The following is a 19282-nucleotide window of genomic DNA, read 5'->3' on the forward strand; positions in this document are numbered from 1 at the left end:
GACCAGTGCAAACTCCTTCCCTGGCGCCAACTCATACTTCCAGTCATCCTGTTCGGCTTGGAGGTATGGACTATCGTGCCAGACACAGCACCATCCTGACTGACACGTCTCCAGAACAAAGTTTTCCGTGTCATCTCAGCCGCTGGCAGATACGTCCCCAACACGCACATAAGACACTTCCTCGGCCAACTCACCATTTACACCCTTATTCAAGAAAAATCCACAAAATTTTACGAAACAGCACAAACTTCGACCCACTTTCTCATACAAAACTTAGGAAATCAACCACCAGAATCTGCCCACAAACGCCCAAAATTAACCCTCACACTCCTCACACAAGCTTACAAACAGAAAGCACGCACGCAACCCTCATCCTTCAACTAGCGCATTCTGTAGTCAGACGGGCACAGCTGAGTGGTACTCCATACACAACCATAGCCTCGTCACCCGCCTGCGATGTAGAGGATCCGAATTCGCTATCCGATACCGCCAGGGACTTTTTCCTCGGTGAGAGGAGTGGTACGGTGTGCACTCAGCCTCTTGATGCCCACTGAGGAGCTACTTCACCGACGAGAAGCGGCTCCAGGTCACAAGAAGTGACAACGGTTAGAGTGTTATGCTGACAACGCCCATTCCTACCACATTCAGTGACGCCATTGGCAGAGGATGAGACGGCGGTCGCTCGGTGCCGATGGGCCAACCAAGTCCTGGAGACGCAGTCTTACTGGTATGAAGAAACCGCATTCCCGTCACTTCCGCTCTCGTATAGTTATAGGCTACCAACAAGAGTTTACGGTCGTATTCCTTAACGAAATATGATAGAACGACTTTACACCGTTTAAATTACGGCGTTATCAAAGTTCTGAGAGTCGGATGCAAGTGTAGTTCGTAAATTCCGTAGCAAATGTAGCCCACTACTCTAACTTTTTGACATATGCTTTCCAAATCATGTAGTCTTCTCAAATACAGTTTCTTCGGCGCTATGCTAAAGCAATATCCATTCATTTGTATAAGCAACTTAATACTGCTATCATTATTTTATAATTATTATTATATTCGAATATATTTTATATTTTGTGATAGTTAAACGTTTTATTATTAACACTTGAAACATTTTATATGTTTTATTCCTATTGAAACTGGCCCTACCTGAGTCAAATTAAGATTTGTGGAGTGGGAAGTTACATTTTTTTAGCGGGGTGAGGAGGCAAAAATTGTAACAAACTGTAATCGCCTCCCCCAACTCGTGCTCTCCCCCCACCCCCACCCCCCGACCAACAATTAAAACCGATCCATGTGTCCACATTTACATGCTGGTCCAATGCTCTTGGCAGTAGTGAACGTGCTCTGCATTTCCGTAGCCTCTTTCCGATCAGTGATAACAAACAGCAGACAACAGTATGCCCGGACTGGTTGTCACACGCCACTGGAGGCTTTGTGAAGTCGTCGGCACACGGACCGTGCTGTCGAACGTTAACTTTGAGCGTGCCAAGTTCAACGTGCTGCTGAACGCTCAGGAACGATGCGACTTGTGCATACGGTACGTGGGCCCCGACGTGGTATACGCGATAGCAGTGCACTCCAGCGGCAGTTGAGAGATGTTTCTAGTTCGTAAATCACACTGTTTACTCAACGGGCGAGCGTAAAATTCCCACATTATCTCTATTAAAACGCACATTTCCTCCATCGTCCACGAAAAGGAAAGTACCATGTCCAATCAATAAGGACACAGGCTTATAAAAGTTCCATTACACACAGTGCGGTACAAATGTGGAATACTTCTCCGCATAAGATAAAGATTTTTTCATCATTTCCCACATTTTAGTAAAACCCCAAGGTCAGTCTTACGTGATAACTGTTCCTGCCCTGTAGCATAATCTTTGCAACATGTGAATTACGAAGCGTAAAAGAAAAAGCAGCAAAATATCTTGATAATGGCTCTGAGCACTATGCGACTTAACATCCGTGGTCATCAATCCCCTAGAACTTAGAACTACTTAAACCTAACTAACCTAAGGAAATCACACACATCCATGCCCGAGGCAGCATTCGAACCTGCGACCGTAGCGGTCACGCGGTTCCAGACCGAAGCGCCTAGAAACTCACGGGCACACCGGACGGCAAAATATCTTTATACAAATAGCGCAAGCTGTCTTTTAAATTAAGCCAATCGAACAATGTCACCCCTCAAAAAGAGGTGAACTTATATTACACATAAAATCAAATATTATAGTATATACTTACATTAAACTAATAATAAAGTATCAGAACCTAATGAAAACGCCAATGTTAGGGAAAAATCATGGGGTCCCGGGTTCGATTCCCGGCGGGGTCAGGGATTTTCTCTGCCTCGTGATGACTGGGTGTTGTGTGTTGTCCTTAGGTTAGTTAGGTTTAAGTAGTTCTAAGTTCTAGGGGACTGATGACCATAGCTGTTAAGTCCCATAGTGCTCAGAGCTATTTGAACCATTTTAGGGAAAAATATTGGCAATATCAAGACTCGAACCACCGCCCTATCAAACATTTATTAAGGGACAGTGACGCTGCTTACTACGCTAAACCAACATCACACCCTTAGCAACTAATCGTATTATCTTACACTTGCTGGAAAATTTAATCGTGGCTATGTTACTAATTGAAATTTAATTATAACAAATTGTACCAAGAACAATGCGTTTTGGGTGGATCTTCAGTGTGTGGCTGCCTTCAAATAGCTTGCTCTCGTAATACGTTACAATAATTCTTTTGCCACGAATATGATATTTCTCATTATTTTATTGGAACGAATCACACAGTTAACAACGGGTTTTCCAGTGATTCTCTATTTTCTGGTGCTCAGAAACGGCATATATGCGTATAAGCTTGAAATGAATGCCAATACCGAGCGAGGTGGCGCAGTGGTAGCACACTGGACTCGCATTCGGGAGGACGACGCTTCAATCCCGCGTCCGGCCATCGAGATTTAGGTTTTCCGTGATTTCCCTAAATCGTTTCAGGCAAATGCTGCTGGTATGGTTCCTCTGAAATGGCACGGCCGACTTCCTTCCCTAATCCGATGAGACCTATGACCTAGCTGTTTTGTCTCTTTCCCCAAACAACCCAACCCCAATGAATGCTAATATGGCGCCTCACAACTCTGTACTGAAGGGATACGGCGTGTGTGTGACGTATCTGGCCTTGTGCCATCTCATTGGTCAACGCTCAGACGCACGTGCTACTCCCGAACGTGCTACTCCACACTATGACGTCAGAAACTCGGCACGCTCAATGCTCAACGTTCCGATGCACGGTCTGTGTGCCGACGGCTTAAGACGTAACCAAGGAGTGTGCCGGGCCGTGGGTGGAGCTGTGTCTCTCTCTCTCTCTCTCTCTCTCTCTCTCTCTCTCACACACACACACACACACACACACACACAAGGGCGGTGGGCGTGGCGCCAGGCCAGGTCAGACCAGACCAGGCCGTGGCCGGCAGCGCGGCGGTCGCGTGGCCGCCACACGACAGCAGTAACAGGCAGGCGGGGAGGCGGGCAGCCCTCCAAGCCGGACCGGTCCGCGCGGCTACAAAACGACTACCGAGCCGGACACACGACCGGGCAATCCACCGCCGGTCGCTGTGCCGGCGAGGCTACCCAGTAGTCAGCCGTCCGCTGAAGGATATGGAATCTAATAGTGCGAAGTTTCAACGCCGTTCTATTACACCATTTGCAACCTGTTACTGTAATTACGACGAAATTCTGTTGAAAAGCTACTGTCACATAGCCCTGTATCTCGTTCGAGTACTGCCTCCCTCTTTTTTCTGATCTTATCACGTGTCTTCACGGAGTGTCCGTCCTGTCACTATCCCTTCCCCTGTGACGGAATTAATGTACCCCGACTCCTAGTCATGTGCTAATCCACGTGAAAGTGTGCGAACGCGTAGCTGAGACGGAACGTAGTAACCATCACGTATTCACCTAGTCGGGTGTCGAAAACCGTCTAAAAATCCGGGCTGGCTGGCCGAGTTGTTCTAGGCGCCACAGTCTGCAACCTCGCGACCGCTATGGTCGCAGGTTCGAATCCTGCCTCGGGCATGTGTGTGTGTGTGATGTCCTTAGGTTAGTTAGGTTTAAGTAGTTCTAAGTTCTAGGGGACTGATGACCTAAGAAGTTAAGTCCCATAGTGCTCAGAGCCATTTGAACCACTTGAACCGTCTAAAAACAATATTCAGGCTAGCCGACACACTGTCCTCGCTGTTAATCCATCGAATGGATCGATCCGGTCCCGGCGCCAATCCCTGAAGCGACGTGTACAGGTGGGTTCACTGAAGTACCATCTTCAACAGAATACTTTTTTTAAAAAAAATCTTATGGGACTTAACTGATAAGGTCATCACTCCCTAAGCTCACACACTACTTAACCTAAATTATCCTAAGGACACACACACACCCATGCCCGAGGGATGACTCGAACCTCCGCCTGGACCAGCCACACAGTCCATGACTGCAGCGCCTAGACCGAACAGAATACTATTTGACGTACAACATAGTAATGTTAAGCGAAGTTCGCTTCATATTACACATTGTCGAAGAGTGGGCATACTTACGTCGCGGTCGTTTGTTGTCCACAGTTGCCAGTCAACATAATGAAGCGCCAAAGAAACTGGTATAGGCATGCGTATGCAAACACAGAGATACGTTAACAGGCAGAATTCGGCGCTGCGGTCGGTAACGCCTATCAAGTCAACAAGAGTCTGGCGCAATTATTACATCGTTTACTGCTGCTACAATCGCAGGTTATCAATATTTAAGTGAGTTTGTACGTGGTGCTATAGTCGGCCCACGAGTGGTAGGACACAGCACCTCAGAGGTAGCGATGAAGTGGGGAGTTTCCCGTACGACCATTTGACGAGCGTACCGCGAATTCCAGGAATAAGGTAAAACATCAAATCTCCGACAGCGCTGCGGCCGGAAAAAGATCCTGCAAGAACGGAATCAAAGACGACAGAAGAAAATCGTTCAACGTGACAGAAATGCAACCCTTCCGCAAATCGCTGCAGATTTCAGTGCTGGGACATCAACAAGTGTCAACGTGCGAACGATTCAACGAAACATCACCGATATGGGATTTCGGAGCCTAAGGCCCACTCGTGTAGCCTTGATGACTGCACGATACAAAGCTTCATTGGACTGTTGACTGGAAACATGTTGCCTGGTCGAACGAGTCTCGTTTCATATAGTATCGAGCGGGTGGACGTGTACGGGTATGGAGTCAACCTCACGAATCCATGGACCCTGCATGTCAGCAGGAGACTTTTCAAGCTGGTAGAAGCTCCGTAATGGTGCGGCGCGTGTGCTGTTGAAGTGATATGGGACCCCTAGTACTTCTAGATACGGCCCTGACAGGTGGCACGTACGTAAGCATCCTGTCTGATCACCTGCATCCATTGATGTATATTGTGCATTTCGACGGACTTGGACAATTTCAGCAGGATAATGCGACACACCACACGTCCAGAATTGCTACAGAGTGGCTCAGGGAACACTCTTCTGACTAAACACCTCCGCTGGCCACCAAAAAATCCAGAGATGGACATTATTAAGCATATCTGGAATGCCTTGCAACATGCTGTTCGGAAGAGGCCTCCACTTTACGTATTTATGGACAGCTCACACTATTCATGGCGTTAATTCTCTCCAGCACTACTTCGGATATTATTAGTGTCCATGCCACATCGTGTTGCGGCACTTCTGGATACACGCGGGGGCTCTACACGGTATTAGGCCAGTGTACCAGTTTCCTTGGTTCTTCAGTGTATACTGACGTGATCTCAGATTTTCCAACAATTACTCAAAGTTCTTTCTTTCAAGAACTTTGAGTAATTGTTGGAAAATGATTGTTGCACACAACAGTATTAATCAGTTTATTACGCGACCAGTTTCAGCCATTAATAGACCGTCTTCATGTATTGTGTGCAATCTTAATCACTTGTGAGATAACTTATAACCATTAACAACCGTCGTGGCACAAGCCAAAATTTCCATTTAACTTCAAACTTGTGCCATGATCGATGATAGTCGTTATGAGTTGTCTCATATCTGATTACGATCTTACAATAGACCTTAAAATGGTCCGTTAACGACTGAAACTACTCGTGTAATAAATTGGTTATTACCGCTGCGTGCAACCATGAATTTGAAACAACTAGTCGTTGTTTCTTTGTTTGTTAATTATACAAACGCATTTAATTTTACAAAGTGGACGAAACTGTGTTGGTTGTTACATCACAACTAACTCTCAATTCGCAGTACTTAGATTAAAACGAACAAAACAGTTTTAGTTTGAAGTAGTACTCTTGGAATAGTCGGAGTGGTTGCTATGTATCTCGCATTTATGAAAATAGCTGTGAGTTCAATTTAATGATATCGCAGCACTTTATACTATAATGTGTTGAGTACACTTGGCATTTAATTGGAACTGGCTAGTCCTTGTAGCACTGCGTAGTGACACAAAAACCAGACATTAACTCTTGCTTCTCTGTTCTTCCTTGACATACATGTTGTTGTTGTTGTGGTCTTCAGTCCTGAGACTGGTTTGATGCAGCTCTCCATGCTACTCTATCCTGTGCAAGCTGCTTCATCTCCCAGTAACTACAGCAACCTAAATCCTTCTGAAACTGCTTAATGTAATCGTCTCTTGGTCTCCCTCTACAATTTTTACCCTCCACGCTGCCCTCCAATACTAAATTGGTGATCCCTTGATGCCTCAGAACATGTCCTACCAACCGATCCCTTCTACTAGTCAAGTTGTGCCACAAATTTCTCTTCTCCCCAATCCTATTCAATACCTCCTCATTAGTTATGTGATCTACCCATCTAATCTTCAGCATTCTTCTGTAGCACCACATTTCGAAAGCTTCTATTTTCTTCTTGTCTAAACTATTTACCGACCATGTTTCACTTCCATACATGGCTACACTCCATACAAATACTTTCAGAAACGACTTCCTGACACTTAAATCTATACACGGTGTTAACAAATTTCTCTTCTTCAGAAACGCTTTCCTTGCCGCTGCCAGTCTACATTTTATATCCTCTCTACTTCGACCATCATCAGTTATTTTGTTCCCCAAATAGCAAAACTACTTTAAGTGTCTCATTTCCGAATCTAATTTCCTCAGAATCACCCGATTTACTCGACTACATTCCATTATCCTCGTTTTCATATTGTTGATGTTCATCTTATATCCTCCTTTCAAGACACTGTCCATTTCGTTCAACTGCTCTTCCACGTCCATTGCTGTCTCTGACACAATTACAATGTCATCGGTGAAACTCAAAGTTTTCATTTCTTCTCCATGGATTTTAATACCCACTCCCAATTTTTCTTTTGTTTCCTTTACTGCTTGCTCAATATACAGATTGAATAACATCGGGGATAGGCTACAACCCCGTCTCACACCGTTCCCAACTACTGCTTCCCTTTCATGTCTATCGACTCTTATAACTGCCACTTGGTTTCTGTACAAATTGTGAATAGCCTTTCGCTCACTGTATTTTACCCCTGCGACCTTTAGAATTTGAAAGAGAGTATTCCAGTCAACATAGCCAAAACCTTTCTCCAAGTCTACACATGCTAGAAACGTAGGTTTGCCTTTCCTTAATCTTTCTTCTAAGATAAGTCGTAGGGTCAGTATTGCCTCATGTGTTCCAATACTTCTGCGGAATCCAAACTGATCTTCCCCGAGGTCGGCTTCTACTAGTTTTTCCATTCGTCTGTAAAGAATTCGTGTTAGTATTTTGCAGCCGTGACTTATTAAACTAATAGTTCGGTAATTTTCACATCTGTCAACACTTGCTTTCTTTGGGATTGGAATTATTATATTCTTCTTGAAGTCTGAGGGTATTTCGACTGTCTCATATATCTTGCTCACCAGTTGGTAGAGTTTTGTCAGGACTGGCTCTCCCAAGGCTGTCAGTATTTCTAATGGCATGTTGTCTACTCCCGGGGCCTTGTTTCGACTCAGGTCTCTGAATGCGCTGTCAAACTCTTCACGCAGTATCATATCTCCCATTTCGTCTTCATCTACATCCTCTTCCATTTCCACAATATTGTCCTCAAGTACATCGCCCTTGTATAGACCCTCTATATACTCCTTCCACCTTTCTGCTTTCCCTTCTTTGCTTAGAACTGGTTTTCCATCTTAGCTCTTGATATTCATACAAGTGGTTCTCTTTTCTCCAAAGGTCTCTTTAATTTTCCTGTAGGCAGTATCTATCTTACTCCTGGTGAGACAAGCCTCTACATCCTTACATTTGTCCTCTAGCCATCCCTGCTTAGCCATTTTGCACTTCCTGTAGGAAAGCGTTTTTGTTAGGATCGAAAGTAACATATGGGTCTCGTACTGAAATTGGATTTAAACAAACAGTCACTGCAGCTTAATTCTTTACATTATCAATTACGTCTACATGGAATGTGTCCTTGTCCTTGCACTGAGGGAAGTGGAACAATGGTGAGCACACTGCACTCGCATTCGGGAGGACGACGACTCAAACCCGCCTCCGGCCATCGCGATTTAGTTGTTCCGTGATTTCCCTAAATCGCTTCAGGCAAGTGGCGAGGTGATTCCTTTGAAAGGGCACGGCCGATTTCCTTTCCTATTCTTCCCTATCCGAGCTGGCGCTCCCTCTCTAACGACCTCATTGTCGACGGGACCTTAAACACCAATCTCCTGCTCCTCCTCCTCCCTGTCCTTTGAGTAGCAGCTGTTCGTTTTGCTTATGGTGGGATCCGAAAACGTTATTGTCAGCTTCTGAAGCTTTGAGAAAGGCTACTCACCACTGTGGCTGTTCATTCAGAAGTGTCGAGAAATAGCAAATGTGTCCATACATTCGTAATGTTTATTCGGGGGAGCATATTTTCCTTCTCCTTTAACGGCAAGCAACAAAGCTGCAGTTCGGATGGTTGCGTAAAACAAGAGCGTAGACAAGGGTACAGCGAAGAATATTCATCCAGGTCTTTTTGTTTAAAGCAGTGCTAGAATTAAGTGTTGCAGTGTGCGAGCGCACATGTCCATTCCTGACATGTTGTCTGCTAGAATAGTCACTTGACGGAAGGGAGCGGAGGGCACAAAAGTCGTAAATCCTGCCACCGGTAAGAAACGTTCTCGAACAGAATCAGAAGGCTAAGGAGGAAAAGGACAATGGAAGAGAAGAGAGAGAAAAAAAAGCAGGATTTACGAGAACAGAGAAAATGTCGTTCTGCAGGAAAGCAGCAGCTCATGGCACCTCAGAAAATTAATCCCGCCGATAATTGCGTTTTCCCGGGGTGCTGATGTAATTTTGCACACGACTTGATACAGTACGGTAAATGTGCAGAATGATGCTATTTTAATCGTATGGAATATGAAGGTTCATGACGATGACACTATGACCATTGCTGATGAGTTTCAAGTAAGAACTCTTGATCGACTGACTGTGTGCTCTTATCCGCTTGTGAGGGCAAGTGAGCATAGTTAATGCTTTTGTACTGTCGTTCTTAATGTCGCTTTGTTAAGAGGGAAACGGATTTACTTGTTAATTATTAATACGTAGATACTCAAAAGACAGATTGTTGTATAAATAAATTACAGTGAAAGATTCGACAGATATCTGCGATTTTTCTTTACCCGAAACTTCCTTACGTCAGTTGTCATCTACAACTGAAACTATCTAGGAAATATGCTACAAACCTTGCTGTAAAACAGTCCTTTCACTCACTTCAGTGCTACAAGAGAATAGATTTCGATCGTACTGCAATAGTCAAGGGAGCACATGCCATACTTGCGACGTACCAACGTAAAACCCAACTTCTTATTTTTTTTTAATTTTGTCTTAAAATATCTGCTGTGTGTAACAAATGTTTTATACTAATTTTGCAAAACTAATTTTTAATTTTAATTTATGCTTTGTTCAGAATATTTAAAATGTGTATGCACTGAAACTTGTAAGGTTACAAAATAGTAAAACATCAGTGTTAGGAATAGGCACTTTTCTAAAGTTAGTGAAAGCCAGAAAAAAAGCTCCGGGCGACTTATTCCAGTGGCCTTCCATTCTTGATTCACTAGAAGTGGGTCTGCCACAGAAATAACTAAAACAAAGGTGTCTTGAGTCGCAGCGAGATCTTTCCACGAAATTTCAAGCACCAATTTTCTCCTCCGAATGCGAAAATATTTTGTTGACTCCCACCTACGTGGGGAGAAACGATTATCATAACAGAGACCAGAGCTCGGGCGAAAAGATTTAGGTGTTCATTTTTTTCCATGTGATGCGCGAGAGCGCTACGGTCAAGAAATAATCTGAATGTGATTCTACGAACCATTTGACAAGCACGTAAGCGTGAGTTTTCATTTGTATGTAGATGCAGATACAGACCATGAGGTGCCATGGAATGTTCGAAAATCAGTTAATATTCTCCATATTCTACATTTCCGTGGACATCAGCGAGCCAACAGTCGTCTGGCAAGAGTTCCAGATGGAATTAACCACACATCACGTGCTCTGAGGCAGAGAGATGCACTCGGAATCCAGATGGATGATTCGAGATGTTCATCAATCGATGCTGGCAGTTTCTAACAAACATCACCGAGACCAGTGGTCGTGAAACGGTTTTAGCGAAGAGAGAGTACTAAGTTTGTAGGAAGGTACCTCGGGCTGCAAACCTACCGGTCTTGTTAGTAACCAATAACCTACATAAATTAGTATGTTGCGAGCCCCTACAGACTAGCTGTAGTAAGGATGCGATAAGTTGTCCACTTGCTCGTAAGTACTGTCGGTTGAAAGTCGGTGGCATCCGGAACTCTCCGTGTCGACGGTTCTGTTTCAGACTGCTGCCATCCTCAATAACTATAAATTGCTGACCTCGTAATTACCTGACGAAGTGTCGTGTTGTCTGTGAGCGGATGATTTAATGATTTATAACAGTAGTAATTGTAGTTACATTTAAATACATTATGCAATATGTGACACAATCACAAATGCTTACTAAATGTTTTGAACATCATTTTTCTTCTACTCATTGCGTTATTTAATTTCCTATTGAGTGCTACTAGTGCGCGACTGCCCCCGTCGGAGTTTCGAGTCCTCCTTCGGGAATGGATGTGTGTGTTGTCCTTAGCGTAAGTTAGTTTAAGTTACATGAAGTAGTGCGTAAGCCTGGCGACCGATGACCTCAGCAGTCTGATCCCATAGTCATTACCACAGATTTCCAATTTTTTGCTACAAATATCTACCATCTCTGTAATGCACATTCACAAATCCGTGTTATTCCCATTTGAAATTTATACCATAGCAAGCGATCGGTACGAGTCGCGCACGGTCGTGAGTTGACAGAAGACAAACAATAAAACAATCACCCTCTCACGTTCTCTAACCCTGTAGTGGCAAGAGTCCCACGTGTAATAACGAAACAGAAAGTGCGCTCTACCGCTGAGGCAGGCGGCCCACTCTACTTAGTTCGCGACAAAGATCACCAACGTCAATCAGTATTACGCACATCTTAAAATATTACTGCTCCTCTAAATATTTTCGTTACTGCGCAGGAAAACACTCTCAAGAACCTCTTAACGTTGTTTGACATTCTGGATTCTTCTACTTGTTGTTAGATGCCTATTATTGCAAATTACGGCTGAGGACCGTGGGCCACACGAATACATGACCCCGGACGCAAGTTTGATAACCACTGGCTTAGACTGTTAGCCATATGACAGGCAAGTGGACCGTATGTGCTGGATACATTGTGATAGCACAGTTCTGCAAACGCAACTGTAGTATTTCAGTAATTTCCGTCAATATCTTTATGTCATTTAACTAGCTCAAGAATTAATTCACTTGGTAAAGATGTTAAATCTTAAAATCTAAAAGTAATAAATACTACTGAAGTAATCTCAAGTTATTTTTCTTTTGTGTATACAGGGTGAAGGAAAACAATTGCGTACTCGGATTTCGCAGAGCGATTGCTCACACACTAGCAATACAAGAACACCTCTCACGAAATTTCACCCTGCTCATATTTCCGGCAGTAAATGGATGTTAAAGATTGGCAATCTAACAACTCTGTAATCACATGTCGGTAACCACTTCTGTCGGGGTAAAGTAGTAGAGCCGTGCAGTTGGTACAGTGGACAGCATTTTGTGTAAGCTTGCAGGAGATCCAGGGATCGATTCTGGTTCGAGGAGTATTTGTTCTGTTTGTCAATTTCGTCCTGCCATATTATACTGTAATATACACCGTTTCATAAGCCACTCGTATTCGACATTCACACCATTTTTCTATCGGTAATGGACGTGATGTTTCCATATTTCCATCGATGATGACAATAATAATAGTAATAATAGTAATAATAAGGCAACGCATGGAGATACTTACTAAACAGCACGAACTGATCACACTCAATGTTGCAAGGCATAATTAGTGTTCATATGGGGATAAGACACTCAGATGGTAAACGAGTTTGGAAATTATTTGCAGAATATGTTGCCAGCGTAAATTGTAATCTGCCGTTTCTCAAAATTTATCAGAAAGTTTGTAAGTTATTTTTGAGTCGAAAAATTCCTAACTGGGTTCCACGAGGGTTTTGTCCGGAAATCTGTAGCCATTTAGTGCGGAGCATTATCTTTCTAGAAAGGTTTGAACAAAATGTAAAGGATCTGAACGTGGCAAGAATGATAGTGGTTAATAATCGATGGGTCCATAGGTGGTGGATAACAGAAAGCAGGTTTGGAATCTAGGAGATGCAGTGGTGCGAAACAATTCACGTCCATGACGTGAGAAAGGGTTCTTTAACAGCTGACTAATGAAAACGACTGTACTTCGATTTCTATGTTGTAGTACGTTTTGCAGAAGACCCACTGTAATGGCTGTATGGCAATTAAGACACCAGATACTATGCGAGTATATTCAGCAAATAAAAACAAACACGCCTCATCCTAGAACCCTCAGCATCCCGCATACTTACCCCAGAACTGCACAAAACCGTCGACTGCTAACAGAGGTAGTTACCGTAAATGTGATTACAGTGTTGCCAGGCTGCCAATCTTTAACATCCATTTACTGCCCGAAATATGCACTGGACGAAATTATGTGAAAGGCGTTTTTGTACTGCTAGTATGTGAAGAATCGCCCTACGAAGTACAAGTGCGTGAATTTTTCTTCTCCCTGTATATTCTGCCACCAGTTTTCCGGAACTATTTAACAGTTCACATGTACCTGTAATTTTACTGAAGCAGTCTCTTTGTTGTTTGGCATCCTGTACTCTGATAGTGAAACTTCATTCGGAGTGCAATTTGGTTTCAGGTGTTATTTAGAAAAGACATTTTAAAGAGTATTGATCAGCTTATCCAGTTCATAGCTTTATAGACTATATACATAACGTGTATTGACGTTTTCACCTTGTCGTGTACATAGCAATTACACTTGATAACTACAGCGTAAATTGTAATCTGCCGTTTCTCAAAATTTATCAGAAAGTTTGTAAGTTATTTTTGAGTCGGAAAATTCGTAACTGGGTTCCACGAGGGTTTTGTCCGGAAATCTGTAGCCATTTAGTGAGGAGCATTATCTTTCTAGAAAATCTCATTCTTCATCAGGAATTCTAGTGCCATGTATTAGGTATTGCTAACTACAAAGCGAAAAAAGGCTCTAATCCTAATAACAACAATAATAAGCCACGTGAAACTGAAATTCCTCCTGGTGCATAAAATCTCCAAACCACTTACGGGAATGAAACAGGTGACGTCCTCGGCAACCGCAGACGTTTCGGCAGTTGAACATCCCCTCATTCTCAAGCCACAGAGGTAACGAGAGAGCGCTGAGCAAGGAAATTTACACCTCAGGTAGCAGTGACTACGTAAATCTGTTCCTCTGTTATTTGATCAGAGAGTGAACAGGATTCAAAACAGAATTATGGGAAAAATCTTCGTTTGTGTTTGTAAGATTACTTGCTGAGTTAGTTTGACCTAGTTCCTTATTAACACTGTTCTAAACGGTGGAAGTGCCCGCCAGAATCTTTGTGTACTTACATTTCACAGGATTATCACTAAGAGGAGAATCTTCTGCATTAGCAAACTTGCTCGGCTCTTGTAAGAATGTGTCATACTTATTGTCTGTACTCCATTCCTCCATGATCCTGGCAGTTTGACCAATGTATGACACAAGAAAGCAACAAGAGATACGGTAAATGTCCATCTTACATAAACCAAGATCATCTTTCACAGATCTTAAAAGAGATCTAACCCTAAGATGGTTAAAAAGCCTACTTCTCACCGCTTTCCCACAGAGCACATCCAGTCTCGTTAGTAATGCTACCTACGGAAGGTAGAAAAGGTCATATACTTAGGATCCACCTCTTCGTTTTGATCGCTCAGTTAATTCACGGTTGGTCGATAACACAACAAGTGTTTGAACTGTCTTACGCTATAACTTATTGCGGCGGAAGATGAATTCGAGGTGAGGCTAACTCAGCTGAAAGACCTTCAGGGTTTCAAATCATCAGGGTCCTATGAACACAGGTACGAGGTACGACTACATGCTGAGCCGGATGGTGACAACGATCATCCATGAGATACAAACCAGTGAGAAATGGGTTCCTAGAAACGGCATTCCCCATTGTACCATCTGCTTTCATCCCAACCATTAAATCAAGGAGGGAAAGACAACCATATTTTCCCGCTTCAGTAGTAAAGCAAGTATTTGGGTGGATTGGATTCAGATATTCTGAAGAGCTTGTGAATCGTGGATTCCAACACAAAAGGATATGAGCAGGATCCAGGCTGCGGAAATGCCTCAGAGAAGACCACTTCAAACATGGACATTTGAAATAAATTACATGTTGATTTAATACACAAGAAAATAGATTTAAATAGAAACAGCGGGTGGAATATGCAGACAGACTGCCTTAAAGTGGACTTCCAAAACTAATTCTTGACTACAAACCACGAGGGGAACTCCACGAAAGAGAAGGCTAGACCTTGTTGAACGGAATTGATGAAATAACCTAATCCACGAAGCGAGAAAAAAAAAGAAGATGCCTGACAACAAAAATGTTGCCTTCATACCTAAAATGGCATTCACGTTTGAAACTCGTCGACACCACGGTACATTCCTAAAATGTTACATAAACGTAATCGCAATACTGGTGACAGAGGGCTCCCCATGCAGCTCCATCTGATACCTCATAGAACTGGTCATTTAGTGACAATGAGCAATGTGTGAATCAGTGAGCGTGATCTGAGGATAGGCTCAAGAGACACTTCCTAATGGCTCTACAGGCAAAGCGGGACAACAGTACTACTGTCGACGCTACTGTGTTTTTCAGTCTTTGTTGTAGAGTTGATCTCGAACTTTTCTTTCACAGGCACTTCCTACAACACTAAAACGTGACGCACAGGAGAAGCCTATCGATCACCGAAAAGCAGGAGACTAAATCTTTTCCATCATCTGCTTCTGAAACCCTACAACGAAATTTTTTGCCGAATCTTCAGGTTCAGATCCTTTAGTTAATCCTCGGCTTCTTTGACTGGCGAACTGTATGAATTTAGGATGTCATTTGGCGTTCTTAATGTTCGTCAGCGAGATCTGTGTCAGGATCCATGTAGCAGATTGCTAACTTCCGATACTTCATCAGGTCTTTGAAAACATCAGTATATTAGAAATATTACCGCTCATAATTCCGTTTCCATCAGTCAATCCATTGTGGAGAACTGCATTATTTCTTCAATGGATCACAAAGTTAAATGTTCCTCAGGACCACATATTTCTGATCACACACAATACTTCGTGCAGCAAATTCTGTCATACGCAATGTGGTAAATGCTTTTACGTCAGAACTTCACTTTGATCACGTTCCTAGGATAAAGATTGTGTATAAAAGAAAGTATGTGTATTGTTAAACACAGTGTTGTTATACAATTATATTCAGCTAGTGTCACTTTTCAGAAATCCGAGATCGATTGCAAACACTCGTTCAAATCCATATCGATTGCTGCAGACGAAAACCACTTTTTTCGTCTTAATCTAAATTCTGTGAAAAAAATCTCATTTTGATGTACCATTACAGTCACTTTCGGCTACTGTATAAAACTGCTTGAAATTATCTGTTCCTTTCCACATCAGTCTTTTTATTTTTATTTACTGTATCGCCTTCCGTTACGGGGTCGAGTTTTCTATTAGGTTTCTCTTTTAGAAATTATCCACATTATAGCAAATCAATCAATCATTTATACGGAATGAGATAATATGTTTTGTAGAGCATAGATCCCACCAACTAATCCCGCACACCGTTCACTTTAATTTTGAGATTTTTTAAAAAGCGTTTTGAAGCAACTGATCTATTTCATTCAGAGCAGGAGGTCAACTGCTATTAATTAATTAAAGCAGTGACAAGTTTAGTTACTGCTTTCTCTAGACAAAATTCAGTTTCCTAAACCTCCTATCAAACAGAATCGTTTGATATCCTTCAGGATAACATTCTGATTGATTTTTATTTTGGTATTTATCTAGTTATTTTTGTGTCTGTACGTTTCTAGCCCTACCACTCTCTTTGACCCGGTTCAACCTATGTATTGTGAATACACTTTATATGTGATGAAAGTGACAATTTGTAATGGACAACAAATTTCATTTGGATGCAGTGATTTGCCGGCCGTTGTGGCTGAGCGGTTCTAGGCGCTTCAGTCTGGAACCGCGCGACCGCTACGGTCGCAGGTTCGAATCCTGCCTCGGGCATGGATGTGTGTGATGTCCTTAGGTTAGTTAGGTTTAAGTAGTTCTAAGTTCTAGGAGACTGATGACCTCAGATGTTAAGTCCCATAGTGCTCAGAGCCATTTGAACCATTTTGATGCAGTGATTTATCTGTATAATTGGCTGTCAGTATAGCTTAAAATGACACTAAACTTGATTTGATTCATGAGACATGCTATAATTGTGGCGTATGCTCTGTCGACGTCATGGGAATGACGTCAAAAACACTAGAATAAAACCATCAGCCTCAGGTGGAATTGGCACTTGGACCGTAGTGATGACGGTCTTGACTCGCTACCGACTGGTGTATTTAGAAGACTCCTTGACAGCAACACATATGTGTCCTTTTTCAGTATGGCTCTGTACTGCTTTTGGCTAGTTTGAAGGTGGCAACCCAGGGAGATGATTGCCTGCATCTCACTGGTATTGTTTTTATTTTGGAAGCGAAGTAAACATATGTTATGCTAAGTTCTTGTTCATTATTTATAAATTTAAAACAATACTTCAATCAACATATGAATATCTGTAAATCTGAAAACAGTCGGCTACAAGATAAGTCTATCTATGTGAGTTGTAAATCTAGGAATATTCGTATTTAATGAGGATCATATTAATGCCACTTAAAAATAAATGATATGTAGATTTCACTGTATAAATCCCGGTAATTTATGAGTTTGAGGCAAGGTAAGGTGCCGATACTCACGGTTGAGGTCCAGCGTGATGGAGCCCGCGACGGGCGCGGCCAGCGGGCTGCTCTCGGCCTGGCAGGTGAGCACGGCGTGCAGCTGGCGGCGCGACAGCTGCTGCAGGCGCAGCTTGTTGCGCACGCGCTCGTGCGAGATCACCTCCCAGCGGTCCGTCAGCAGCGTGTTGTCCTGCCACCAAGTCACCCGCGGCGGTGGCCGGCCTGCACAACCACATCACAGCTCTTACCACGCGTAGTGAGTTGCGCACGCGCTGTTGGGAAGTCACCTCCGGGTGGTTCGACACCAGCATGATGGTCTCAGACCTCTGCAGTTGACAGCTTGTTGCAGATGTGTTCCTGCCAGATCGCTATCTTGCGATTCTTCAGCAGTGTGTTTTCCTGGGATCACACCACATGTGGTGGTGCTGAACTGTATACTAAGACCTCAACTCTATTACTAACATGTGGCTGCACATACATTCCCCTGACTTCACCTCTCAGTGATCTGTCAGACGCGCACTGTTCTCCCACAAGGTCAAATTGGTCAGCAGACGACCAGTATAAAAATATCACTGTTTTGTTGTTGGCAGTATGTGGTGCATGGACTCTTGCAAGATTACGTGCAAGTGACGGCTGCAGGCTGCTCTTCTGTATCACTGTCCCGAGTGGTAAGACACTGGACTCGTGGCATTCAGGAGGGCAGTGGTTCAAGTTCACGCCCAGATATCAGTTTTAAGATTTCGCTACATCACTGAAGGTAAATGCCAGAATGGTTCCTTTGAAATGGAACAGCCAATATCATTCCCCTCTTTCCTCAGCTTGATATGGTATTTCATCTTGAATGATCTCACCTGTCTCAATTTCTTTTTGTTCCTTGGCAATGGTTTACTAGTGTAATAAGATGAAAATGACAGATTGACACAATCGCATAATGGTAAAAAAAAACCATATGAATGAAGTTACTATCAGGTAAAGTTGGTGTTCGCTATGGTAACAGCTGCTGCCACAGCATGTTTCAGGATCTGGAATTTTCATCAGTAGTTCTTGACCAAGTAGTTCCCGCCCAGATTCAGTATCCAGCTAGCTACTGAAGTTGTATCACAGCTGTCTTAGTATTCATGATTCCCAGTAAAACTGCAAATACAGGAATGCATTAAAGAAAGTATGTGACTTTAACGTCAAGAGTATCCCCTGACCTGCAATCACTCTCAAGCGAATATCTTCATTGGTTCACCATAAGCCGTTGGAAAACATCTTGTGACTGTGTTTGGATACATAGTGTAACATTATTGCTATGCTAATTGGCTGTTTCATTTCACAGGTGATTCGTGAGAAGGATATCTTCATAAGTGACTTTTGAAACATGACATAGGTGGTTCTTTGAATACTGACCCTAGTATAGCGCAACAAAATAATAACTTACTTCAAACGTATCACACCAGGTTCTAAATTAAAAAGAATGACCAAAAAAGGACTAAAGGAAGCTTCCCCTCTGAAAACAATTTTTCCAACAACCGTATTTTTCAGCTGTTTTTTGTTTTACAGTTTTGATGGTAAAACTTGCTTAGCGAAACTTGAGTATTGGGTACAGTCTGTACAACCTATAAAAGGATGCTGTTTAAGGGACTTGTGCCATTCTTGAATGCCCCTTCTCCTGTACTCAGGGCATAATCACTCAGAAATGTGTCACAGACAATCGTAACGAACCGAGCGAGGTGGCGCAGTGGTTAGCACACTGGACTCGCATTCGGGAGGACGACGGTTCAATCCCGTCTCCGGCCATCCTGATTTAGGTTTTTCGTGATTTCCCTAAATCGTTTCAGGCAAATGCCGGGATGGTTCCT

At 43.0% G+C, this 19282-nt stretch overlaps 1 protein-coding gene across 1 annotated transcript in view; it reads right to left on the minus strand.

The window, feature by feature from the left end:
• LOC126260602 (nephrin-like) overlaps positions 1 to 19282 on the minus strand; it is a 769721-nt gene that overhangs the window by 250003 nt on the left and 500436 nt on the right. The window contains exon 5 of the mRNA XM_049957938.1: positions 17457 to 17660. Coding sequence (XP_049813895.1) covers positions 17457 to 17660 — 204 coding nt within the window. The remainder of the gene's footprint in view (positions 1 to 17456; positions 17661 to 19282) is intronic.

The sequence above is a fragment of the Schistocerca nitens genome, chromosome 5 (genome assembly GCF_023898315.1).
Source record: "Schistocerca nitens isolate TAMUIC-IGC-003100 chromosome 5, iqSchNite1.1, whole genome shotgun sequence".
Classification (NCBI taxonomy): Eukaryota; Metazoa; Arthropoda; class Insecta; order Orthoptera; family Acrididae; genus Schistocerca; species Schistocerca nitens.